We start from the raw sequence: 26,599 nt of genomic DNA, 5'->3' as shown, positions 1-26,599 counted from the left end.
AGCCCAACCTTTGATGCATGCCAAATCAGCAGGCAGGTGAATGCTGCTGCGTTATGCATTGGCCCCCATGACCCACACGAGCATGGTAACTGGGACTCCTCATGTCAACAGGCTCACGCCTTCATGCATATGATACTCAGTGCCTTGAATGGGCCCTTAGGCTTATACGTGTGGATGCGTAGATTTCCATTTCCTATACTAGGTATGAGATCGTAAATCTGTACTCCACTGCTCTTGCCTTTCGTGAACGGTGGAGTTTTGTGAATTTGGCCCAATGAAAACAGCTGGAGTGCACTAATATAGTGAGGACATTTGCAAGCAATATTACATGGCTGTGGTTGTTCTGGACCCACTTGGACACCCCAGGGCTGCCTCTGACTGATAGGCTGAGCCTGGGCAGAATAAATCATGTCACTTTCACTCCCCCTTGTAACTTAATTCCTATCTCTCCTTTCCAAGTTACTTCTAGATATTTCTGTTTGCAGCCCTATGAAGAAACAAAGAACCCTTTAAAGACAGCTTTAGCTATCTTTTGAGCCTCCTGCAATGCAGAAACACAAAAAACAATGAAAAATGCACGCAGGCATAAATACACAGGAGAACTGTGGGCCCTCTTCATTCATAGGCTTTTTTAGCTGTCATTCACATTTTACTTCCGCCTATCACTTGCTTCTGCCAACCACAGCTAACAGCAACGAGCATTGGGTCAACCCACCGAGGGCAATGGCATTATTTTACCTGATCACGCATGCAAATCTGCCTAGAAGGTGGTGTGCTTCAGAGCCAAGGCAGGTGGGCCCATACTCTTCTCTGCCAGTACTTTTTCCCTTCCATTTTTTATCCTTTTGATATTTTATCAGGCATACTACCAGGGCTGTAGCCATGGGGAACCCACGAGGGCTTAACCATCCTATGTTTATTTTTGGCCCCGCCATCCCCAAACTCCTGACGGCTGTCAGGGCGGGAAGGTTAAGCGACCTGCTATTGAATTAAATAGCTGATTTCAAACATCAAACATCTCCAATTAAAGTATGCACGTTAAAGTGAGAGATTTTCCCTGCATTGTAAAGCAAACTTTTCCAAAGCAACACATGTCCATTCCTTTAAGCAAGGGGGGATGTGACACAGTGGGACTAGAACCCAGGGCTTCGAGGCTCCCACTCAGGGGTGTAGCTATCACTAGTGCAGCGCACATAAACACATGTCCATTCCTTTAAGCAAGGGGGGATGCGACACAGTGGGACTAGAACCCAGGGCTTCGAGGCTCCCACTCAGGGGTGTAGCTATCACTAGTGTGGCGCACATAGTAGCACTGTGTGTGTCTGTGGCCCAGGAGAGTGGGGTGCACACGGCACCTCAATCATGGATGTTTTTGCTAGCCAACCTATGGGGGCACATACATTTTCCTTGTTCGCATAAGGGTCTTTGGCACCCTTACTATGCAACTGGGCTTTAAGTGGGCCGGGTCTGGCTGGTGCAGAGCACCGGCACTTCTTAAAAGCAGGTGCTGAGAGCAGGGCCGGACTGGTAACAGAAACCGGCCCTGGCAAACTGCTCAGCCGGCCCCCCCTGGGGTTAGGGGGTGTGCAGCCGGGCAGTTTGCAAGGACCGGTTTCGGCCGATTTTGTTACAGGGGCCGATATTGCTGACCCCCGTTAACAAAAACGGCCCCCAGGGGCCCAAAACCGACCCCCACCCTAGTGGCCTACTGGGGAAACACCCAATGCCCGCTATGGCCAGTCCGGCCCTGGCTGAGAGAGGTTCCTTTCGGGCTCTCCATTTTCATCCCCACTCTCAGAATGGAAAAAAATATCTTAACTCTGCAGCAGTTCACTGTTTTTGATGTAACTTTTCTTTTTTTGCAGTTCTATATTGCAAAACTATAAGTGCTTTACATGAGTACCAACAAGGATATACTCATTTTTTTTGGGTAGCCACTGGAGATTAAGTGATTTGCCTAGAAACGCAGGATGTTGAGCTGACGCGGAGACTCAAACCTGCTTCCTTAGCTCCAAAGTTGGCAGCTCTAGCCATTACGCCACAACCTCTCACACAAGAACTACAGCATTTTCAATATTATATACAACGAAGCCATAGTTGTATGTATGCATGTAGTAAGTTTATCTTATCCAACTAACAACCCCTGACAAAGCCAATAGTCATGACTTGTAGGTGTAATGTTACTTGTATTATATATATGGAGGCAATAACAGAAGCAGCAAAACACCAGTCGGGCGGCACATTATGCTGAGCACATATATTTAGCATAAATGTGTTCAGCCACGCCCTTAATTATATCAGCCACGCCCCTTTGAGAGAACACCCCAGTTTTTTCGTCCCACTTAAAGCCCTGGTTAAAGCCCAGTGGGATCCATGGCTTGTCTGCTTGTAGTTTTCGAAGACGCACCAGGAACGAGGGAAGTGCTGCTGAGGGAAGTGTTGCTGAGGAAAGTGCTGCTGAAGGAAGTGTTGCTTGCAGGAAGGCAGTCAGGACCTTTGAGAGCTTGACAGGCTGGCGTGTGGTAGAAAGTCAAGAAAAAAGGTCAGAATATTATTAATTGCCCAGCAGCCAGGGATTCACTGAGGGGAGGGTGCTACGAATCTCCATTATCCAGCATGAGACTATGGGAACACACACACACTGGGGTTAGGAAGCTGCAACAGCCCTCGCCAATTCAGCAAACCTCACCAAAGCAAGCCTTCTGCAAGTGGCGGACATCTTAGAAGGGTGGAAGCCTGCGGTAGCCTTGCTAGGGTTTGATCAGGGTGCCCAAGGTCACACGTGGCCTCTACCACAGGAGCATCAATCCACTGTCCTATATGAGCCTAATACGTTGTGTAAAGGTTTACACTGGGACGGATACAGCCGTCCAAGTGCCCCATTGTCTATAAATGTAAATGTATCATCTAAGTTGCTAAGTTTATTCTGATAAAGCAAAGTGCTTATGGGTAGAAGGGGTAGAGCGGGTCATGGATCTTGGAACACAAGGAGAAGAACAGCCATAACAACTGCTATATAAAGAGTTTAGAAAACCAGATCTGAGGCATGATTCGCAATGAGGCACTATATGTGTGGTTTCCATATCATCAATGTTATTACAGATTTTTCACAACATGTTGATTACAGTGTTGTAGCTAAGGAGGGCTGCAGCGCTTTCAGAACTTAACTGATAGCGCAGTCTTACAGCCTGTAAGATACCTTCCTACCTCCTAAACTTCATTTAAAAGGTTAAAAAAATAAGGTTTAAGCAAAGCGATGTTCCCATAAAATCAGTGGGATTACAATGTTTTAAGTAACCCATTGATATTCAGGCCAACTTCTCTTTCTAATATTGCCCATCCTAAAAAAAAAAATGATACGCCCCATCAAAATACAGAGAAAAGGCTTCCTTTGAACAAAATCCGCCATCTCAGAGCAGTCAGCGAATAAATGTGCACCCACAAGAAAAGTGAAGAGCTTAATTCGACCTAATACCACAAGATCCCTCTGACGGCACCTCAGAGAGCGTTTCACCGCTTCCGACAGTAGTTTCCCGTCTGCTCCAGAGAGAGATGAGAGGAACTCCTCAATTACTTTGTCTGAGAAAATCTACTTGATCAGCCTCAGCTTCAAGCTGACTTTCCACCTTCCCCCACCTCCGGCTCATATGTGTATACAAACATGGGAATCCTTCACCCCGCTTACTACTGAAAAACTATCCGATGCCATCAAGAATCTGGAACCCACCATCTACTTCTGTGATGTCAGGCCCCTTCGTCAAGTACAAAGTGATGAAGGAAGCTTCAACTTGCACCGGGTTAATTCCGGCAGCAGGGTGGGTAGGTGTGCTACAGCCTGTGGCCAACGACACTATGAACAGGGGCACTGGTATTATGCGATAGTGAGGCCCCTGCGATTTTCGCATGATTATAGATTTGCCGCATTTGCCACCTACTCCAACATCTGCCACATAATCTGCAGATTTCATCAAAAAATATTTTTGCTTCTTGCTCAACGTGTTCAATAGTTTCTAAAAATGCGACAACACGTGTTGCCGCACAGTGGAAGGACCTATGCAAAGCTGGACTGGTCGTCTTTTTGTTGCTTATTTATATATTTGTATGTTATATTTGTACTAGTGTAATGCAACCAAGGCCCAGAAAGTGTTACCGAATTTAGAAATAATGAAAAACTGCAGTAATACTAATGTAAAATGTGCTGAATTATGCCGCAAAATTTGCCTTTTCTTGCCGCATAATTTACTCAACCCTGCCACAGAATTTGCCCCTCTCCTGCCATATAATTCCAGTGGCCCTGACGATGAGCCTTTTGTTAAAAGTTGGGTTCCGCCCTTCCTACAGAGATGTAAGCAAGAACAAACCGCGGTGATCAGGCATGACCACCGCCATCTTGGATCTTGCAAGACTTGATTTCGAGAGGGACCTAAAAAAGGAAGCCATGCCAAGCATCAACTGCTAGTCAATGTGGTTCACAGGCAGATAAGGAGCTATAAAGGCAGTGAATATCACCCAAACAAGACTCCACAAGGTAAGTGCGGTACCTTGGGAAAGAGCCTGGATTATGTATAACGACTCAGCTAGTGGTGGTTAATATTGACTAGCGCATATCTTCACAAGAAGACGTGTAATTTGAAAATTCGCATGAGCAAGTGAGAGATGGATCCAAAGTAGAACACACCTGAGGGCCGGGCTATCTTCGAGAAAGAGGTGCATGGAGAGAGCGTCTAGCCTTGCGTGCATGATCCCTTGAGTTTTTAATCTTGGATGAATGGAATCCAGAAGGTTGCCTAATGATATTGTATGTTGATGTAACTGTAGGGTGGGATTTAAAAACACGGCGAACAGTTACAAGGGCATTCTGAACAATCATCTATCCAGTTCGGAAAAGCAAGTGATCATACCATAAAGCCATTTCTTGACTTTTTCTAGAGTGAAAGAAAATTAAGAACTTGAAGAAGAATTACTATCGAGAATTGACTGATCGATGAAGATTAATGGATCGATAAAATGCAAGTAAGGAAGGTGAACGTGTGAATAACATGTGTTCCTAGTATACTTAATGAATGATTAACCTTGATGTTATTCCTCAATCCAAATAGCTGGGCGAGTTCATTTCCATCAATTGTTTGCTGCTGTTCAACGCAGACATCTCCTCTGGTTCAATACAAAGTCTCCACAGGTATGAACTGTCGTAGTGTGTGTGTGTGTGCGCGTGTGCCTACGCGGTGCAGTGTAGAACCATCTCGTTGCAGGATCCACTCCCCGGTGTCCCCAACTTTAAGCCCCCCCTCCCTGCTTGTCATGGTTTGCTGCAGAGTTTCTGACAGCTTCCAGATCAAGTTGGGGTGGTGACGTGTGACATTCTGCTCCTGCCTAGTATCCTGAACACTGGCACGCGGACAGAGTCACTGATAACCTGACCTTGGAAACTGACTGATGGGACAGACATGTGGAGACTCGCAATGGCCACTGGCGGGGACCGACTGACACGGGGAGGCAACACAGGTCAATGAATATGGAAAAGGGACACCGAGACGCAGGCCAGGTGACTTGTACATGAAGACAGGCGCACTGATATGGCGGTATGTGCATGGTGTCACCGTCATAGGGATGCTGCCGCTGTGACATTGGCATTGACTATGAGACACTGCTATGGGGAAACTGACTTGGTGCAATGAACACAATGCACTGGGATAGGGACCCTTCCAGTGCCAAGGCGGCAATGTCAGAGGGACACTGGCATGAGAACACTGACAAGGCAACACAGTAAGACAGGCACAGAGCACAGCACAACAGGCATAGTCAGGGGGACAATGACATTGGGCACTGGTATTATGGGCTGATATTGGAGCGTGGGGACAATGCGACGTGAGGACAATGACACAGTTAAACCAAAAATGACACAGAATGCCAATGAGATTCAGAAGTAGGCAGTGCTTTAAATGGAAAATGAGAAGTGCCGGTACTCACTAATTAGACTGGGTGGGCCGTTAGAGGCGTGTCTGGGGGCGTGGCTATGAGCCAGGAATGTAACAATAGCCACATAAGTAAGCTTTAATACAAATGTTCTGATAGTCATGTAAAGCACTTGAACGCCCATGGGCCAAATTCGCGCAATATCAAATTGCCTCTTTACATAGGAGACATGACAAGCATCAGCTTCTATGTCATAGGTGCAGGGCCTAATTTTTGGCAGTTTGAGATTGCGCGAATTTGGGTCATGGGCATTTAAGCACTCTACATGACAGTAGGAACATTTGCATTAAAGCCTACATTTTTTTAAGCACCACTGGTTAAGTGAGTTGCCCAGAATCACAGGGTGCTGAGCCGACGTCGGGATTCGAACCTGGTTCACCAGTTCCACTGTCGGCGTCTCTGGCCACATCCTCAATTCAATTCTTCATCTTTATTCGGTCAAAAATATATTAGACCATAAAAGCACATTTGGCAATGACAAACACATATAGTAATATTTCATCAATATTTCGTTATCACTAAAATGTACACATATAATATTTAAAGGAATGCTAAAAAATGTTAAATCATATATAGAACCAGTTCATTCTGGCTACATCCTCATTCTTGTTGCGATGCCAATTAGAACCTATCACTGCAGGAGCACACCAGCGCAGGAAAACACTACCCGCTGCCTGCCAGAGCGCACATAAACACGCTCCATCTGAAAGGGTCATTATCAGTAGTTTTTGCGTTGCAAGTACCCGTACTTCAGGGCCTGAACCCTGCTGCTTCTGGGAGTACTGGTACTCTTCTTGCCCGAAAACAAGTTCCGGTACTCAGGGGGAGAAAACTGAGAAGTGCCGGTACTCAGTTCCGGTGCGTACCGGCCTATTTAAAGCACTGGAAGTAGGGACATTGACATGGAGCATAAAGACCTGACTGTAAAGACACTCACTGCTATTGCCAGATAATGAGGGCGGGGGTTATAGAAAATCAGCATAACAAAAGCTGTGGCTCAAACTAAAAAAACTAAATCCTACAATAGCCTTCAAATTCTGTATCAATGCCAGATCGCACTTTACAAAACAAACACTTTATTTCTTAAAGGAATGAAAATTGAAATGATCTTTTGTGTAAAGACCTGAGGGTTGGCACATTTCTCATCGCCTCGTCCTGCGTGCACAGCCAGGCTCTCCCTCTACCTCCATGCACATGTCTGTACTGTACTAAATTTCAGCAACCTTATTAGACAAAGTGGCATTAATAAATGTCATTTGTAATAAATGTCCTAGCCCTATAGAATGGGAGGTTTGGGTTACTGTGCTCAACCCAGACTGTGCACATCCTGTACAGCAGGAGGGCACGATTGGTCAATATTGCAGCATGGATGCTGCTGTGTGGCAAATAATTCAGCTTCCCTTTTCCAGGAGTATCTACCTACCATGGCCAACCAGACTCATGCCATGGAGCCAACTTCAGCCAGTGCAAACGGTTGGATTTTCAACCGGTGCTACTGATGGCAAAAGTGACTGCCCAGAATTCAAAGTGTTCGCAATCAACGCCGTGATCATCAGGGGATCACCGTAATAACACGAGCCAGTTGAAAGCTCTGTCCATTCCCTCACAGAGTTGTTCGGTAATGCGAATATTCTGTTCTTCTGAGAAAACATGAAATCATATGCCTTTTTAATGTTCCTGCAACCCCTCGGGGCCCTTCAGGGCCTATTGATACTGTTGACAACTTTATGCTGTTGCTCATGAATGGTACTCATTTTGTTGAACAGAGGAGGATGAAAGACCGAGTGGACATTCAGGGATGTAAACCGGTGACCACTGGATCAAAACAGATGTCAGCATTAAAGGCGCCAGTCCACTCAGCCATCAGAAACTGGCACCATCCTATAGCATTATGGCATCCCTGCTGGTGAGCACTGTCCTAGTCCTACAGCCATATGGACATTGTGCTGGAAAGTACTGGAACTGTTCGTGCAAAGTATGACAGCCCTGCTGGGAAGTGTGGATACTGTCTATGGAAGGTGTAGGAGCCCTTCTGTGAAGTTTCGGCCCTGTCCCTCGAAGAGCATGGCAGCTTAACTGAGAAGCACTGGTGTTGTCTACCTATACGTCACCATCCTGTTGAATCCATGCAAAGAGTAGTAGCCATGCTGACTAGTCTGTTTAATGCTCAATAACTGTATGGCAGACCTTCTGAGGAGCGACTCTACTGTCACAAAATGGACATGGCAGCCATTTTATGATGGGCTAATACTGTATTTTAAAGAGTAACAGATCTGCAAAATATAACATGATATTCTTCAGTAAAGGTAAGGCAGCCCTTCTGAGGAGTGGAGGTACTGTTCATGAAGAGTATAGTAGTACTAATAAAAAGCGCTGATCCTTACAATTATTGACACGGTAGCACCGTCAAATGCGCGCTTACTAATATGGTGGTCTCAATGATCGGTTCCTGGTCTGCATTTCACTCACGCAGTCAAACCACTGCCTAATACCAGGAATTCTGTAACCCGCGCACCCCTCAATGGCGATTTCACGGATTCATTATTTTACTTTCCAGAACTGATTGAAATGTAGGGCAGTTATCTACGCTGTTTGGTAAACTTTGCTTCATGCATCCTTGAGGAGTGAACCCCGAAATTATAATAAAGTTGTGAGAAACGTCTGTCATGCTTTGACTTATGTTCATGCCACCAAATGCACCATGCCCCATTAATCCTCCAAAATATTATCTGAAACAGACCCATATGTCCTGCCTTATAAAAATGTATTTAACTTATTCCAGCTTCCATCAATGGTACTGAATTAAACTGCTTTAAAATTTAATATTTGCCACAAACTTCCTAATGTGGTAGGTGATACCTCTGTAAAAGTCTGCGCTCTTTTCAGTCCTATTTTTTACTCACTTACAGGCACATGCATCAACGTAGACTTTTGCGATTCCTTAATTCCGATTATTAAGGAATCGCAATTAAGGAATTGCAAAAGCCTATGCATGTAGGAATCGCTATAAAAATAGCGATTCCTACACATTCCTTAATTGCGACTCGCAATTAAGGAATGCCGTCCCATTCATTCCTATGGGCCTCCAGGCCCATAGGAATGAATTGGAGATTGCATGAGCAATTTGCGAGTACCAGTTGGTACTTGCAAATTGCTCATGCAATTTCAAGGGTGCAAGGGTGTCAAAATGACACCATATTGCACCCCTGATATTGATCTGTGCACATATGTTGCACTCACACATGCTCTAAGGGCATGTGTGTGCGCAACATGAAACTTTGAAAAATGCACAAAAGTTCAACTTCATGGTAATTTGCTCCCCCTATTAGCGAAATCGCAAATTTTTTTACTTTAATGCATTGCATTTAAGGAATCTCAATTTGGGATTCCTTAAATGCAATCCCAATTTAAGTAATCGCAATTTAGAGATTCCTTAAATCGCGATTTTTGCATTTGGGATGATGCATCCCAAATGCAAAAATACCGGTCGCAAAGGGGCAGATTCTGAGAATATGCACGTTTACGACCGGTTTTTCCTTTGATGCATGTGCCTGAATGTTGCTTAATATGTGTAACAAACTTTCTTGGACAACTCACTCCAACCTCCCCCAAATTCAATTTTGCATATTTCTCATTACCATGGACGATGCCACAACAAAGGCATTCTCCTTGCTAAGGCTTAGCTTGCGTGCTTGTATGTCTGAAATCTCTCTTTGGGTTACAGTAATTCAAAGCCCGGTGCAACTTTTGTTTGCATCAATAAAAATAATTTTTTGTGAGATGCAAGTGAAAAGGCATTTCTAGATCGGTTCTAAGAACACCTGCCTTCTAGGAAGCACCCGTTCTGTTGTATTAAAAGGATATGCCATTAAAAAAAAAAAAATTCTACTGCATGTGTATGGCCATCACGTTTTGGTGGCAAAGGTCTTTTTTTGTTTCTTTTCTTGCTTGCTTTTATTTTTGTGCATGTATCCTTGCAGTAAGGTATATGTAATTGCCTATTCAACCATGATGGTGAGGCTTCTACGTACACCTTTGCCAATGCTTGTTTATGTATGTTATTTAAAGCACATGCACTCCTTCTACACATACTAGTAGATGATTGCAGAATCATGATCCTGTGTCAATCAAGTACTGAACTCCCATGTCTGGCCGAATGAATTTGTACGTGTTAGTAAAGCCGTACTTTTTCCATTGCAACAAGATCTGGATTGCTGGTAAAAAACCAGAGCCTGTTCTTGATATTGTTTGGTAAGCAACCATGTGAAATGAGAAGGAAGTGAATTGTTTTATGGAAGCCACTGGAGCCTGCGGAGAAGGTGGGTCTTGTCTGCTCTCAGAGGAAGTGCCTGAGCTTGTTTTTAGATGGTTCGTCATTCTGACTTCTCCGTTTTCGGGTTAGGGTTGAGTTTTAGGACTTTCCTACATTGTTTTGTGTGTCTCACTTAGCACAAAATCAAACAACAACTAGCTAGAGTCACCTGTATGACACTGAACACTTCTGTGCCCTACATTGGACATGATAACCAAATCAGGGACTCTCGTTGGCAAATAAATCACATTTGAGTCTCACCTTGAAGGTATTTTGCATAGTGAGTTTCAACTTGGTCTTGGTCGCATTGCTCACATTGGGCCATTAATCTGGCCATATTGGGCATGTCGGGCCTCATGTTTGAGATACTATGCACACTGGGGTCTCAACCTAGAGACATTGGGCATGCCAGAAGCTCACTCTGGTCATATTTGTCACATTAAGGCCTCTTCCTTGAGATAGTCTGCACATAAAGGTCTCTCCTGAAAAATGTTGGGTACACCGGGCTCTCACCTTGGCCATATTGGTCACACTTGTGTCTGGCCCTGCCCATATCTAGAATTTGGACTCTCACCTTGAAGGTATTCTGTATGCTGGGATTTCACATTGGAGATTTTGTGCACAGCAAATACGCAAGTTTGGCCGTATTGGTTACATTTGATTCTTACGTTGGCCATATCGGGTACACCGTGGTCTCACCTTGGAAATATTGTGCAAGCCAGGGTCTCACCTTTGAGATACTGTGCATGCCCGAGTCTCCTCTTGGAGATATTGTGCATGCTGGTGTCTCACCTTTGTTTTATTGGCCACATTGGTTTCTCATCTTGCCTTTTTCTGGCACTTTGGGTCTCATCTTAAAGGAATTGTGGGTGCTGGCGTTCTCAGCTTGATCATATTAATCAAACTGGGTTCTCACTTTGGGCCATTTTGAAGGGACACTGTGCTTGAAACTAACAATGGAATCTTTCTATGTTTGGATTCAACAATTCTTGATTAAAAAATGGTCTCAGAATTGTAATTCATGTGGTGTGCTAGTCTGTATTTGTAAGCACTGGGGTCTCACTTTGGCCATTTTAGCCACATAAGGGTCTCATGTTGACAATATTGTAAATGTCAGGCCTCACCTTGGCCGTATTGGTCAAATTAGGTTCTTACTTTCATCATAATAGGCACATCGGGGGTCCTACCTAAGAGATATTGTTCACTCAGTAGTCTCACTTGGTCATATAGACTAAACAGAGGTCTCAACTTATAGAAATCATGTACCGTGGGTGGTCTAAACTTGGAGACATTGTTCTTGCCTGAGTCTTACCCTAATCATAGTAGCCACATCAGCATCTCAGCTTGGGGATATTCCACCCACCGGGGTCTCATCTTGCATGCTGGGTCCTCACCTTGGAAATAATATGCATGCCGAGGTATCACCTTGGAGACATTGTACGTGAGGGATCAAATGTTAGCGGATTGTACTCTGCTTCTTCTAACTTATCTTTATTTTTTGGCGTGTTTTGGTTCCACCCCACATCCATCTTTTTAGCTGCCGTCCCGCATCTTCTTCTAGCCTTGCACGACTGTACTGTACCAACCCCCCCTACCCTCATATGGTGGGCCCACTCACCCGCAGAAAGGACAAGTCGCGCTCCGGGTCCAGCATGCTGATCTCCAAGTTACCCAGGACTATCTCACAATTGTTGTACATCTGCACCATGGCAAGAAACTGTTCCGTGGAGCCGCCTGAAATACTCATGTCATTGATGGTTCCGGCACAGACTGTGGGAAAAAAGCATCAAGACCACATGAAAACCAATTCCAAAGAACAGACATTGTATATTATAGTTTGTAGAGCTTTCTAGGTACCCTAAAAAGGTTTCTAGAGCTTATTGATAACTTCTCGAAGACATGACGAGGGACGCTGCAGCTTTTAGTACCTCCCGGAAATCTGGCAACGCAACAACTTCCAAAACTACCCAAGCATAGAATGTTATAGCCAGCTGCAAGGACCTCCCACAGCTTTGACGCACTATATCATGGCTCCCAGGACTTTCAGAGATCTGACACTGTGTTATAACTTATACAAACTTAATTGCGCTTTTTACCTTCTAGGACCTCCCATTGACTCAAAATATATGTCAAAGCTTTCAGGACTGGATCTTATATTTAGGTTCCAAAGGCCTGATACAATATGTTATAGCTTTCAGAATGTCGCGGATAATATATTATAGCGGTTAGAACCTTCTAATATAGACATAGTAAGCTATAGCTCGAGAAACAACTAAAGATAGGACATAGTATGTTATAGCTTCTCAAATCTTCTAGACAACGGACACAATGGACCTAATGCAGCCAGTAATCCCCCCCTGGTCTGAATGATACAGGGGGAACCGGTAACTCAGAGGGAGGAGAGAGTTACTAGCTGATTACATTTGGGGCCACTAAGCTCGCCTGAGAGACGCCTGAGAGACGCCTGTGGAGACGCATCTGGACTTCCCCAGACTTAAGCCTCTTTGCTAGGGAACTAGAGGAAGTAAGATCTATTTGGGGGTCTAGTAGTATACCCTGGCTTCGTGAAGTGAAATTGATCTTGGATGACATGGGTCTTAATCAGCTGTGGGTTTCCCCGGGTTCAACCACCTTTCCTTCAAAACAGGAATTTAAAGCACTTTACTGGGCTTTTGTTCGCCAAGCATTAGTTATCGCCTAAGATTCTACTAGCTTAACAGGAAGGTTCTTGTCCCACAAATTGGACCCTTTCCTGGAGAATTACTGGGACGTTATAACTAAGACACTTGACAAAAAGCTCTACCACCAGTTCCGAGTAGGGTCTCTGCCCTTAAGATCCTTCACCAAGAACTGGTCTAATCGAGCGAGTGATTTTTGCCCCTGGTGCATTGGTCACAAGGAGAGTGTTGGCCATCTCCTATTTGCATGTCCAGCTTATTATGCTCCAAGAAGCAAATGGATTAGGCCCATTTGCCGCCATCTTAAAGTCAGAGGGAGTGCTGAGGCTATATGGGTGCTTCGTACCAATACCTCTAAGGTGGTAGTTGTGGGCGTAGCCAAATTCCTGGGGTGGGCATGGGTGATTAGAGCAAGATATCTGCAGGCACCTTGATCTTGCTCTCGTTTTTTAACTTCTCAACTGGTTTTTTCATGTATTAGGCCTTTATCATACTGTTTAATTCTATTTTTAACGTTGAAATGTTTTTTGAAATTTATGAAATTGTAATTGTGATGGTTTTAAATTAACTATCTTATGTATGTCTAATTTCTACTGCTTTCAATCGTCTTTTATGATGTAAGAATCGAAATAAAGACTTTAAACAGTAAACAGTTAGTAGCTGATTACATTTAGGGCCACTAAGCTCGCCTGAGACATGAGAAATCATCAGATGACTCAGTAATTCCAGTCCTGATTCCCCTGTTTATTCTTCTAGGTAATTCACAGAGAGACTCCATCTGCTTCTTGAAGGAGTCTCTGGGTGCAAGAAACGCTCCAAGGATTTACTGCGGAAATCATAATAATTCTGATGGACATTTTTCTATTTCCAATCATTCTCTTTCATCTTCTCCAGACAGGAACAAGTACCCTAGTTTTGTTGATACACATAATTCTGATGGAGCCATTTACTCCATTACCAGCCCCATCAGAATTAAAAGGGCACCCAGAATCTTAAAGTTTTAGGAGCTTCCCAAGTGCCAGGGTCAGTCAGTATGTTAAGGCATCGGGGTATCAAACGTAGACCCAGCAGGGTGGAACCGGTGCTCGGTTTGCAAGGTGTCCTCTGGGTATGTAACAGTTGCACAATTATGGTCACAACATGTACTTGTGTGGGTATTCTGAAAATCTGAGACACATCTAGCACTCCATGGCTCTTGGCTGACTTCTCTGCCAAATCTAGAGCTGGGAAACCAGGTTCGAGTCTTGGCGTCGGCTCAACATCCTGTGATTCTGGACAAATCACTTAATCTCCCCACACCTACTAAAAATGAATGTGTAATGCGACTGGGGCTTATGAAAAGCGTTCCAATACCTTCGGGTCCAATTTGCGCTATATAAAACTGCAACAAAAAAATGATGATTGTTCTGTAGGTCTGTCCTTGACAAGCTGGGGTGGTGGTAACTTTTTTTTATTGCAAGTTTTTGTCTTCAAAAAATCATAAAGAAACCATGCTGCCACCTAAATGTGACTTCAGTATGCTTCCAATAAAAAATGTAAATTTAAAAAAAATCATTGATGAGGCTATTTAACTAGCGTTGTTTTTAAATATTAAGCCTTTCCGTTGTACCATACATTGAGTTATTATTATTTTTTGTGAAGGAGACAATTCAGATGTAATCAATTCCCAGATTCTCCGGCAGCTACAATGTTGTTATATCACTTAAGTAAATTACACCAACACAAAAAAAGAGACAGAAAATAAATGTAACCCGAATTGGAGGCAAAATAAACAGCTGGCTGTTAAAATTAATATAGAATAAAAAGCACACTTTAAACCATCTTTGTCACTAAAGAGAAAATAACTATTGTGGGTGGATGTGAACCATGTGACAGGCTTTGTGCAGTCACTCAGAGGGAAGGGGGTTATAGAAAGACTGGGCGGTCCCGCTGCCCCGTGCTTTATGCTGTGGTGGGCGGACCAATGTGTGAATGACAATTTAAGAAACCAATGACTGAAGCCCGCTGACATAAATCCCCATCTATATATGCGTATTTTATATGTTTTTGAATTTTTTTAAAAAAACAGAGGTCTGGCGAGACAATTAAGCTGTCTGAAAGGTCAGACCTAAAAAACACAAGAACTTTGCTAATACCAGCAACTTGTTGATGGCAGACACTTGAGGAAACATGTTACGCTAGATAGTTTACACCTTCGCCCATGGTAGCTCTTTGAAGTACAAGAGTTTTGTATAAGGTGCATTTACAAATTCAAAAAAAGTATTCATTTGAAGTCTCATGAGGTAGAAGGTGGTGGCCCGGTTTGGAAAACAGAGGCAGGCTAAAGTTGGAATTAAAGAGAACAGGTGAGAGAGAAGAGAGGCGTAACAGCTATGGAAGAAGGAAAAGAAGGAAGGAAGAAGGAAAAGGACAAGCGCGAGGTGTTGAGGTTCATCACGCCAATGTCAATTAATTGGGAGGAGGAAAAACACAAGAGGACAAACAAACAAGTGTGCCATGGTTATTTCATAAAAACACTTCCTTCTGGAAACGCCCAAACAAACAAGACAGGTCCCTGCCCTGAAAGTGGCTCGCGCTGCGTCTACACCCATGGGTGGATTAACGTAAAGGTCCTACAGGCCCAGCGGCAAGTTTCCTGATGTTTACGTTTGGTAATATATGCCCGGCTCTAGCACACATATGTTTTTTCAGCCAGGTTGGTAGATATATCCAGGGTTGGACTGGGACAGAAAGTAGCCCCGAGCCAAAATAAAAGTTGCCCAGATAGGTGAATTAGAGAGCTAAACAAATAGGGTGACCAGAATTTTAAAGCCGAAAAACAGGACATTTCACAAAAATAGAAGAACGACTACAATTTTACTTTCATCGATCGCACAGAATGACAGCGGAGAATTACAGAACAGGCAGTTAGACCATACATAAAAGGCAATTTTTAAACCCAGTAGCTGGCCTGTTAATTAAATTGCTTTCTTGAAACAACTGCTGACTATCCCTGCTTTGTAAAACATAACAAGCATTGGCATAGCCAATAGGTCCCGCCTTTGGGACCTTATAAGTGTTTAGCCATGCAACAGTTACATAACTAAATACTTATAAGGTCCCAAAAGCGAGACCTATTGGCTATGCCAAGCGGCCATGTGGCCGCGAAAGTGATCGCGATCAAACATCAAAGCAGCCGTGTGGCCGCGAAAGTGAAAGTAATCGCGGTAAAGCGTGCCGCGCGCGCCCACACACATGCGCTGTAGCTCTAGGCTGGCCTGGTAGCACTTTTTGGAGCCCTCTCAATAAGTCTCGCCAGACCAGCGCATGAGCTGGGTCAGGCGAGACCTAAAAAAGCACCTCCCACCGTTTGCAGTCTACCCTCTTTAAAAGCCAGAACATGAGCTACATTTCTTGAAATCTCCCGGGACAGCTTGTGAAAAATCAGGACCGTCCTGACAAATCCGGGACGCCCGGTCACCCTATAAACAAGTGACCCATGTTTGTAAACTGGGGCAGTTTCAAACTTGTAAAGACACACTGTATGTTTTTTGCAACTTATGGAAGTCTGCATGGGTTTGAGCTTGCTACAAGCAATGTTTTGTCGTAATATCAAGGAAATCACCACTAAAAACCACCGGCCTACCAGACTATAAAACAGGTCCACAGCCAGACAAAGCAAGATTGGGCAAACCTAGTAGGTCTTGCCTTTGCAGATGGTCTTTAGCCAAGATGTTCAGCATCCACAGTGTTGTGCAGCGTGACTAAAGTTAGAAAAAAAAAAAACTAAAGCCTTTGATGCAGCTCCCTGAATAATTTTGTGTGCACACCACACACACCTACAAAATGATGTGGGTCCATTTTTATTATTTCTTTTTAGGTACCGATCCACGTTAGATCTGTAACTAAAAATAAAATGAATACGTAAAAGTGATTTTTTTTTTTAGCGGGCACTTGAGGGAAGTCAAAGCGACTCAGGGGGAATGGCAGGAACAGCAAAGCAACACAGGAGAGGGTGGAGGAGTGGAATGGCGAAGTAACAAGGCAGGCGGAAGATAGGGACGAATGCCGGTGCAACATGGGAGGTGATGCAGAAGAAACAGAGGGAAGCTGGAGAGGATGCAAAAGTAACCGGGGCAGGAGCAAAAGCAGGACAGTGTTGTAGCAAAGCAACATAGAAGGTGCAATTGGGGGAAGCAATGGGGAGTTGGTGCGGAGAAGCAGTTGTGCAACAGAGAGCAGCATGAAGTGCAGCGGGAGAGACGTGGACGAGGGAGACAGCGCTAATGGAGTGCTTCACACAAAAGAAAAAAGAAGTGCTTGAAAAGCAAGCAGCGGAAGCAGCAATCCCATCCACGCAAAGAAATTGTAAAAAGGCAATGCTCTATGTGAGGGACAAACACAAGATTGACAAACTGGGACACGAATAAGAATCAGGCAAATGAGAATGACACGGAAATCTTGTCTACCCCAGAGATGAAGGCTGTTAAACCGATACACTCAATCCTTCGAGGTACCATCCAATTGGTGGCTGAACTCCCAACCTTTTACCCAATGATAACAGGCTTCACCCTATCAGTAGAGAATTCGTATACCCTCATAACGAGCCGCTCCGACTAATCGAGAAGGGCCAGCTGTTTTTGCACCCAGTTTTCCTGAGTGCAGGAACACTTCATCCAATTTTACAGGTCGGATAAACCAGGCAGTAAATTGCTTCATGCTTTGGCTGCCACTGAGAGCATTCAATCCAATCCTTCAAAGATTCAGTCTTTGACTGGACCCTACAGTGACACATACAACTGTTAAGGCTTCATCCAGCGGTAGTCAACCACTCCACAGTGCACTCAACCCTGCCATGTTTCACCCAAGAGTTGTTGACCTCCTCATCACGCATTAAATCAACAGAGAGGTAGTCCACTCCGGAAACTTGTTCAGAGTATGTGTTTGCTGAGACAATTTATGAGTATCAATATTACCGCTCATCACCCGTGTCTGCATCGCTCAGATCCCTGTTGATTTGATACAATCACGTTGGAAGTGGACTGAGCCTAGCAACATAAAGCGTCTGTCTCCCCATAGATATTGACACTTCTTGTCACACAGCCAACTCTTTCCATTTACACTCAATTATGAGGATGGTGCTCTACAATCAACTCATCTCTTTGGGTTTCACACCGTTGTGGAGGGACTAAGGGAGCTCCCTAGGATGCAGCCAATTCCATCGTCTTCCACCGAGTAGTAAGAAACCTCCCAACTATGTACGCAACTCCTCAAGGCTGTATCCTTCACAGCAGAGCTCCTCGGAATGCACCCTGCTTTTAAGTGTTCAGCCAACAATGGAGAATCCTTCGATGATTCACCTTTAACTGTGGGGCTTCACCTAACAGCGAAAAGACCTTACATTGATGCATCCAACACTTCAAGGCTTCCCTAAGGGGTGAAGGACCGCCGACTGATGCACTCAACCTTTTGAGATGTCATCCAATGGTGCGTGAGGCCATTACAACACCCTCAACTACAACATGCTTCACCCAATGGGAGAGAACGCCTGGAGTGCATCCTCCTCTTCAAAGATTGATCCATTGATGGGCGATGCACTCAACTCTTCGGGCTTCACCTAGCGGTGACGGCCCGCTCTACAGTGCACACAACCTTGCCATGTTTCACCTTTGAGTGGTTGACTGCCTTGTGGTACAGGCAACTCTGTACGTTTGCACTCAATTGCGGAGAACTTGTATACAATCCACTCATCTTTTAGAGGCGTTACTCAGTGGTGAAAGACTTCTCTACGATAGTCTGATTCTTCCTAGCTTCACGTCATGGTGGGGGCTCTCTATGTAACATGCAATTCCTCAAAGAGCCACTCAACAATAAGAGATCTCCCAGTGTCGCACCCAACTCTTGCTTTCTTCACCTAGTGTCACCCAAAGGAGAAAGACCTGTCTTTAAGGCTCTTACAGACATTAGGCATCATTCGATTGTGGCAGTCCACCACTGTCCCAGACTCCACCCACAGGTAGGGGTCTCGCCACAAAGTGTACCAACTCTCTTTCCTTAAATGATGGAGACTTTTTCAGTTTCCTGTCCAGCGATGTGAGGGAAAGTCAGCTTTCTTGGGTTGTCTACGGCCACAGAGAATTGTAAACAGTCTGAAAACCAGCTTTAAAGACAGGTTGAAGCTGTTGAAGGCAGTGGCGGCTGGTGACATTTGAAAGTGGTAGGCGTAAAAGTGACGCCCAAGTGCACCACAGTGAGCGAGCCCAGCGAGGGTTTGAGGAGCTTCTCCCCAAGATTTCTTTTTAAAAGGATTCGGCAAATGGTGCATTTTTAAGCAAATTTGAGACAGCAAGAAGGTTAATAAAGGAATTGTGAAAGTCTAGTTATTACATCGCACTTCCCCATTCTGGAACTGAGTCCAAGGCAATGGTAGTAATGCGCAGAGTTAATAAGCCTGCTGCAAAGAACATGTACCATGCAGATCACAAAAGTGCATATAATGTAAATAGTTCAGTGGGTTACTGCTTTTGTCAGAGTCATGCTTTTGTTAATTGCAGTTTAAAAGTTACAAACCTAACATAGTGAATAGAGCTAGTAATTGTCATCAGAGAGCTGCACACAAATTGCAAGGCATTCGTTAGATCGTTATGATTTTCATTATCCTAATGTTGCTAAAAAGGGTTCATTTGGCTAGAAATTAATTCTTATTTGTAAAGTCAATACAACCATGGTATTACAACTGGTTTTAAATTAGACATTTGTGCTGCTCCAGACCAAACAGTCAGCCTTAAACTATACTGCCTATGATTATGGATGACATGTGACACCTGCACCATGTAGTCCTCTTTGTTTTATGTAACATTCCCTATGCAATGATTTACACATGTATGCCATTGTCTCTGTATAATGTGTATGTGTATGAGATGTAAAGGGCTCTGAAACCCTACACTACACAGCACTATAAAACAAAACAAATGCATGTGAGAGAGGGGCTGTGGGGAGATGAGGGAGGAGGGTCTGTAGGAGCATAGTAGATGCATAGAGACAAGAGAGTCCCAGGTAGATTCGCCTTACAATGATTGAATGTAAAGATGCAGCTTGTCTTAGCTCACTGTAATTCAATGTATGCCTCAAAAATACTATTTGTGCTTTTTATATAGGTCACAGTGTGACCTATATAAAAATCGCTGGAATTTATGGCCTGACAGAGAAGTACATAGTATAATTTTGACCTTACTGGCGACACAAGTACCACAGACAGTGCGTGGCTGGGATAGTATGTGAACACTGGGGCATACTATGCATCTCACACAGTGCAATACTGGGATAGTGCGTGAACATTGGAGCAAATGTTGCACCACATACAGTGCAATGTACACCGGGGCACAAGGAGTTAAAACAGTGCATTGCAGTAATAACCTTTGGGCACAAGGAGCACACAAAGGGCATTACTGGGATAGTGTGTAAACACCGAGCCTTTGGGCACAAGCAGCTCAAACAACGTTGCACAACAAGTAGTGGCGGTGCATTTACTGAGGCAGCCTGAGGCACAAGGATAACAGCACGTACAGCCCGTGTGCAAGAGAGGCTTAACAGGGATACTGCTGCGACAGCTAGCGGGCACGAAAATGCGCACCACTAGAAAATGTGTTGGCACAGAGAGCACACACCGGGCATTACTGCGACAGTCTGTGGGCACAAGGTGCGCACAAACAGGGAAGAAAGAACACGCTCGGAAGCAGTATAATCAGTACAGTGGATGCAAGTTTCTGTGCTGCCTACACACCAGTCAGTCGCCTTATTTTGCGCAACACGCGGCCTGCTATTGAGTTCCTCGCCAAGTCCCCCCCTTTGCCCCCAGTGCCCAAACTGGAACTCGGGCGAATGCGATCCCCGGCTCAGACTTCGGTTCTGTGCGCCGACTTCAAACACCCGGATGACAGGACCCCGCCTGAGCCTTCCACCAACATTTTTCCAGTATTAAAATAGCTTATTCCCAAACGTTTCAGCTTCGTCACGTTTGCACATCCTTAAAAAAATACTGACTTTTACATATAGTTTTGCCCTACTACGCCCAAAAGTTACCACTCTGATTCAGTTGCGGCTCCTGTCATGTGGGGGTGTGGGGGGGTGGGGGGGGTCGCGCGGGGTGGGTTTTTTAAATAAAATCCTACCTGAGCAGGTCCGGGTCCGCGCCGCCTCGGGTCCGTTCTGGCGCCTACACTCACTGGAACAGCCCATCACTGCTGGCAAGACCCCTCTGAGCCAATCCTGGTGCTGGAGCAGCACCAGGATTGGCTTAGAGCAGGCTTACGCTCCGCCCGCCTACCCGTTAGGAGACCGAGGTTTAAGCCTTGGCTCAACCCTCGCTCTCCTAATGGGCATGCGCCAGCCTTTGGCAACACTAGTGCGCATGACTGGGCACGGTGCAAAAATTGCCCTCCGTCCCCACTCATGCGCACTTGTGTGCTGCTGGCTGCCTGTTGCCCCAGACAATGCCTGTCAGTCAACATGACGCCAGACCACCCACCCCCTTCAGACTCTGAAGGGGGTGGGCGGTCCAACGTCATACTGACTGACAGTTCTCCCTCAGCATCTCTGAACTTAAGTAAACTGAGAGTTTACTTAAGTTCAGAGACACCGAGGAAGCTGCGGGCGCGGGCGGTGGGGCAACGCCCCAACGCCCCCATTAGACGCACCGCCACTGGTTGAAGGGCTGCTCTGGCTGCCGTAGAGTCAAAGGAATTAGGGCCTCCACATGCGAGCTGGAAAGCCTCACTGCAGTGATGGGCATTATCATTCAAAGGATTTGTCTTTGCATTCTGAGACTTGTATTCTTAAACTGCTCCAGCTCATGTTTTTTTCTTTGCATTCTGGGACCTGTAGTCCTGATTTTATAATGGGCTCAACAAGACCACAAGTCTCAGAATGCAAACAATAACACTGTACTGGAGAAGCTAGTGACGCATGGGCCTGGGAATCTCGGCCATCACTGGGGAAAGGAAAACCTCCTCCAAGGATAACTGCAGCAATGGAAACCCCATAAGCCTTCCAGAAAGGAGTGTGCCAAAGGCAGACACCTGTAGTTTCCAACTCAAGGGACATCACTTGCTCCTTCAAACAGTTCAGCGGGTTCATGCACCTGCTGCAGAGATGTCTCTTTAAGCAGCCTTTGGTTCATATCAAGGCAATGTGTCTCTGCATGTTATCCTGATGATGTAATCAGCACCATTGAGATGGGTAGCGGTACCACCTGCCAAGTATCTAAATAATATTTATGTTGTTGTGAGCGTCATAGGAGGCCTGGTTCTGAAAGCTCGCTGCATTTTGAAAACCACGTCATGCCCTCCCAGGGAGACAACCTGCAAGCCCAAAGTGATGCTAGCTACCTCGCGAAGACAATGTTTTACCTGTTCTCGCGCCCTCCCCCGCATCAAGCACTAATACCCGGGATTAGGGCCTACACTCCTTGTTGGTGACCGAAGAGCCCGTGATTGGTTTATCCCGCCCAACGGGTTTCACAAAACTGGTGTGGCTGTCAGCCTTACGAAACACCTCACAAGATGTCAGCACACGCCCACATTGGTTGCAGAAGAGAACAGTCACTGAGGTTGTATGCAGCGCACAAGGAACAAATTGCATACCTGCCAACTTGCAAAATATTTTCACCGTAAGAGGGGGGGGCGGGGCCTTAGAGGGGCAGAGTTTTGTGCCTAGATCTAACTAAGAGGCACTCTGCACCTCATCAACCTCCCCCATCCCCTCCCAAGGTCATGGAGGCTGTCACCCATGTCATGGGGTGTTTTCACACCTTTTTAGGACATCGGCTGCTTACAGCCTCCAAATAAGAGCTGGAAATCCACTGTTTATAGTGGTTTTCATCTCATTTTTTCTGCCACCGTGTGATTTCAGCTCCTCTCCTGGTGACCGTGTGAGAGGGCCCGAAATCGTGCGACACACAGTGGCACAGCGTGAGTGGGCAGGTATGTAATTGACCTTTACTTTAGACACACTGGATGACTCCATGTCGATTGTATGGTTGATAGTATTTATACCGCTGATCATAGCGCATCGTTAACATACTCCAGTACTGGGCTTTCCTGTTACACACCATTGTAATACAAATCTTCAGTCCAGTTTGTTCGGTTGAAGTGAACCATGATCATCACTTCCAAATTGATTCAGGTGGGTAAATGAAAGCCTGGGACTGGAGGCAAGGTGACTATGGGGCCCTGGAGACATGTGGCAAATTTACCACATAAGATCTTTGTCTTGGTGACATTTTAATAACAGCAGCAAATTTGCGTAAGTCCCAAATTTCGCATTACATTTGTGAACTATTGCAAAATATCACTTTACCCAACTTTTTTATATTGTTTTGCACGTGGGTAGCCTTGTTCACCCAGAAAATATCTTGCCGAGAGCAATTCTGAGCAAACCTGTCTCCTGCCGGTATCTAGCAAGAATTTTTCATGGTAAGTGTTCATCTGCATGATACCTGCAAACGTAATTTTGTTGTACAAGTGTAATTTCACAACATTTTCAGGTAATTTCGTCAAATTTCATTTTTTTTAAAAATATTACGTTTTCGCATTCTGCAGTTCCTAGGATGAAACTAGGATTCGACTTTGGTGCGGAGGTCGCGCTGTCCTCTGCAAATTGCAATCCAGTGTGCACAAAGGCACGATTTAGCCAGGCTAGCATTTTCAGAGGGCCCTCGCCCTTTGTGGAAACCCACCCAACAGGTAACAAAACGCCGTCTTTAAAAAACTGCGAAAACCGACGGGAAGTTTTTTAAATAATGGGAAAACGTTTTCAGGGCACACCCATGTGAAGGTTGGCACTCCACAGATTAGAAAAATCAGAGCCAGCAACTCAAAGGTGATCCATTCAACACAGATTATTTGGGATTCTGCATGCAGCAGCTCACCAGGGGGCTCGATTTTTGGTAGAATCGTGAGATTAATAATCAAGTGGGAGGGTACTCCTGTCTCGCGAGATCCCTAACACTCATGTTCTTTTAAAAGGGAGATGAATCAATACCCCCCCCCCCCCCCCACCCCCTTTACTAATCTAATCTGAGGAAGGATATGATTTCACCCCCCTCCGTCCTGCGTCACACTCTCACCTGTCCACCAATACCCGCCCTGACAACTGCAAGCGAATCCACGGTGCAGACTGCATAGGGGGTTAGAAGGAGACAGCTGGGTCCGAAGGGGGAGACTGAAGGGGGAGGGGAGCGGAGACAGGCGGTCTGGCAAGGGCGCGAAGGCTGCTGGGTAGGGTCTACGGCCACAATAGCTCAGGGGTCGGAGGAAAGATGGGCCCGGAGCCTTGGAGAGCAATCTCTCGCGCTCACTAACGCCCTCCCTCAGCGGGCCCGCGATTGGTATGGCCCACTCATATCACCCATCTTTGCCATCCTTCCAGGTCCAGATGCTGAGGCATGGCTTGCAGCTTTCTCTGCCTGGCCCTACCAGCCTCTTAGAGGCTGAGACCTGAAGCAGGAAGGCAGTGGTTGAAGTAGGTCAAAACACAGACTGCAGAGTGTTGGGCGAGAATGAATAATGGACTGTTCAATTAGTAAAAATCTTATCAATATCAGCACTGTCCAATGAAAACAAGTACAAATATAACAACTTTACATCAAATATTTATTTCAATTTAAAATAAGTGCAACATAATTATATGTTTCTATCTTAAAATGAGGCTTCGTCCTACCCTCTTATATAGTAAATGAAGTTAATCAAGGTAGGTGGCTATCACTTGATAAGATTATATGGCAAAATATAATCAATTTTCCTAAATTGTATGAATGCGCTGGCTAATTGCGTACCAGAGCTTTTAAAGAAAGCCTGTGACCCTTCATGACATGTAACGAGACCCCGAGCAACACAACAATCAGAAAGTAAGTACAAAAACAGTTCTTGTTCCTACCTTGAGTTTCTTTGTTTCCTCATTCCTCCTTTTCCACAGGAGATATTAATCATTCATGAAATACTGTGTACATCTCAGTCAATCCTGTAGCCAACACGGACCGTAGGAATACTCTTCCGACATACGGAAATTATGGATCAAGGGTGATATTATCGGTTTGAATAGATTCCAGATGTACCTCAGAAGAACAGAGGATATACTTCCTTTTCCTTATTATTGAATATTGGGGACTGTTTTTGTGCGGGTCTGAGTACGACTATATTATTTACTGTGATATTTTCAAACAGCCCTGATGAAGTCGATTTGGTTTAACAACCAATGACGAAACACGTGTTGGCTACAGGATTGGCTACAAGATTGACTGCAGGATTGGCTACAGGATTGACTGGGATGTCCTCTGTATTCAATGAATGATTAATATCTCCTGTGGAAAAGGAGGAATAAAGAAACAAAGAAACTCAACTAAGGAACAAGAACTGCTTTTGTACTTACTTTTTGATTGTTGCGTTGATCGGGGGTCTCATTATTTGGTTCCGGTTAAGGGCTCTCTCCTTAACATATCTTAAGGGTGTACGTGGTCACCCTTTCTCTCTGGAGCACCATATAATTACTATTTTACAGTTACATGGGGATACTGATAGGATGGCGCAAAATATAACCCATACCGCTGACAACCCCTCACGCTACCCTTCATGACATGGTTAATACAAAGTTTTCCAAGTGGGATCCTTAAAAATAAGTCTCTTTCCTGCTGGAGACCCCTGACATGCAAAAGGCTTTTCAGAGCCTGCAGGACTCAGGAGGTGGAACGAATCGGGTGATTCCATGACTGCCAGGGTGTATGAAGAGCCCACACTATAGAGTCTGGGACGGGTAGTCCTTAGCTTGGCATTAGATGTCAGGAGTTCAGTTTAAGAGCATGGAGGTAAAGGGTCGCAGAGCCACTTGATGAGTGAAAACATGTCCTTGATCTGCCATAAGCAATATCACTACTACTGTACCCCCCCCCCCCCTGCATAAGCCATAGACTCACCTGACTCAGACAAGTCAGAAACTGGAAACTGGCAATGACATCTAATTGCAAACTACTTCATGAGTGGACAACAAGATACCTTATTTTTTAGCTGTTCAGTGGTCTTGGTAGCAGCTTTCGCCAAATGGGGTACGTTTGCCAACACGACCACGTATGGGCATGCTTCTGGTGGCAAGTTAATAATCACATTGCTATCCGCTTTGTATGAACAATCTGGAGGAGCTATGCTAGCAATCCTTGTCTTACCCATGCCACCGGTACAAGCCCGGTCAGGCTGAAAACCGTTTCCATGCGTATCTTGTGCCAGGCTGCTAGCTGACCCTTCTGTAGCCTTCAACATTACGGCCCTCTGATTGTGGCCCATCGGGGGAGGCAAGGCTGTGTCTGAAAGTGCGTTGCCAGGTGATGCCATGGTTAGATCTGAGTTAAACCCTTATGAATAACTTATGCTTTGTAAATGTATTCCATGAGGGATTGGCAGGGCCACTGGAAATATGCAATTTTGCGGTTGTGGCATTTTCCTCATAATTATGGATTTTCCGCATATTTAATCATTTGCTGCATAATCTATCGATTATAACAAAAATTGTTGTTTCCAGCACAAACAGATCAAAAGTTCGGACAAATGCGGCAAAGTTTGTTTCCACACAGTTGAAGTCCCTTTCCAAATATTGACTGGTCACCGTT

The 26,599-nt window shown here is 45.0% G+C and overlaps 1 protein-coding gene across 2 annotated transcripts in view; it reads right to left on the bottom strand.

Annotated features, from left to right (window-relative positions):
• The window catches only part of ERBB3 (erb-b2 receptor tyrosine kinase 3), a 241,740-nt gene that overhangs the window by 102,305 nt on the left and 112,836 nt on the right, over positions 1 to 26,599 (bottom strand). For both annotated transcript variants that reach the window (XM_085600288.1, XM_085600289.1), the window contains exon 2: positions 11,907 to 12,058. In XM_085600288.1, the coding sequence (XP_085456414.1) occupies positions 11,907 to 12,058 (152 nt within the window). The remainder of the gene's footprint in view (positions 1 to 11,906; positions 12,059 to 26,599) is intronic.

The sequence above is a fragment of the Triturus cristatus genome, chromosome 4_2 (assembly GCF_964204655.1).
Source record: "Triturus cristatus chromosome 4_2, aTriCri1.1, whole genome shotgun sequence".
Classification (NCBI taxonomy): domain Eukaryota; kingdom Metazoa; phylum Chordata; class Amphibia; order Caudata; family Salamandridae; genus Triturus; species Triturus cristatus.
The sequence above is the reverse complement of the archived record's forward strand: the minus strand, read 5'-3'. Positions and strand labels throughout refer to the sequence as shown.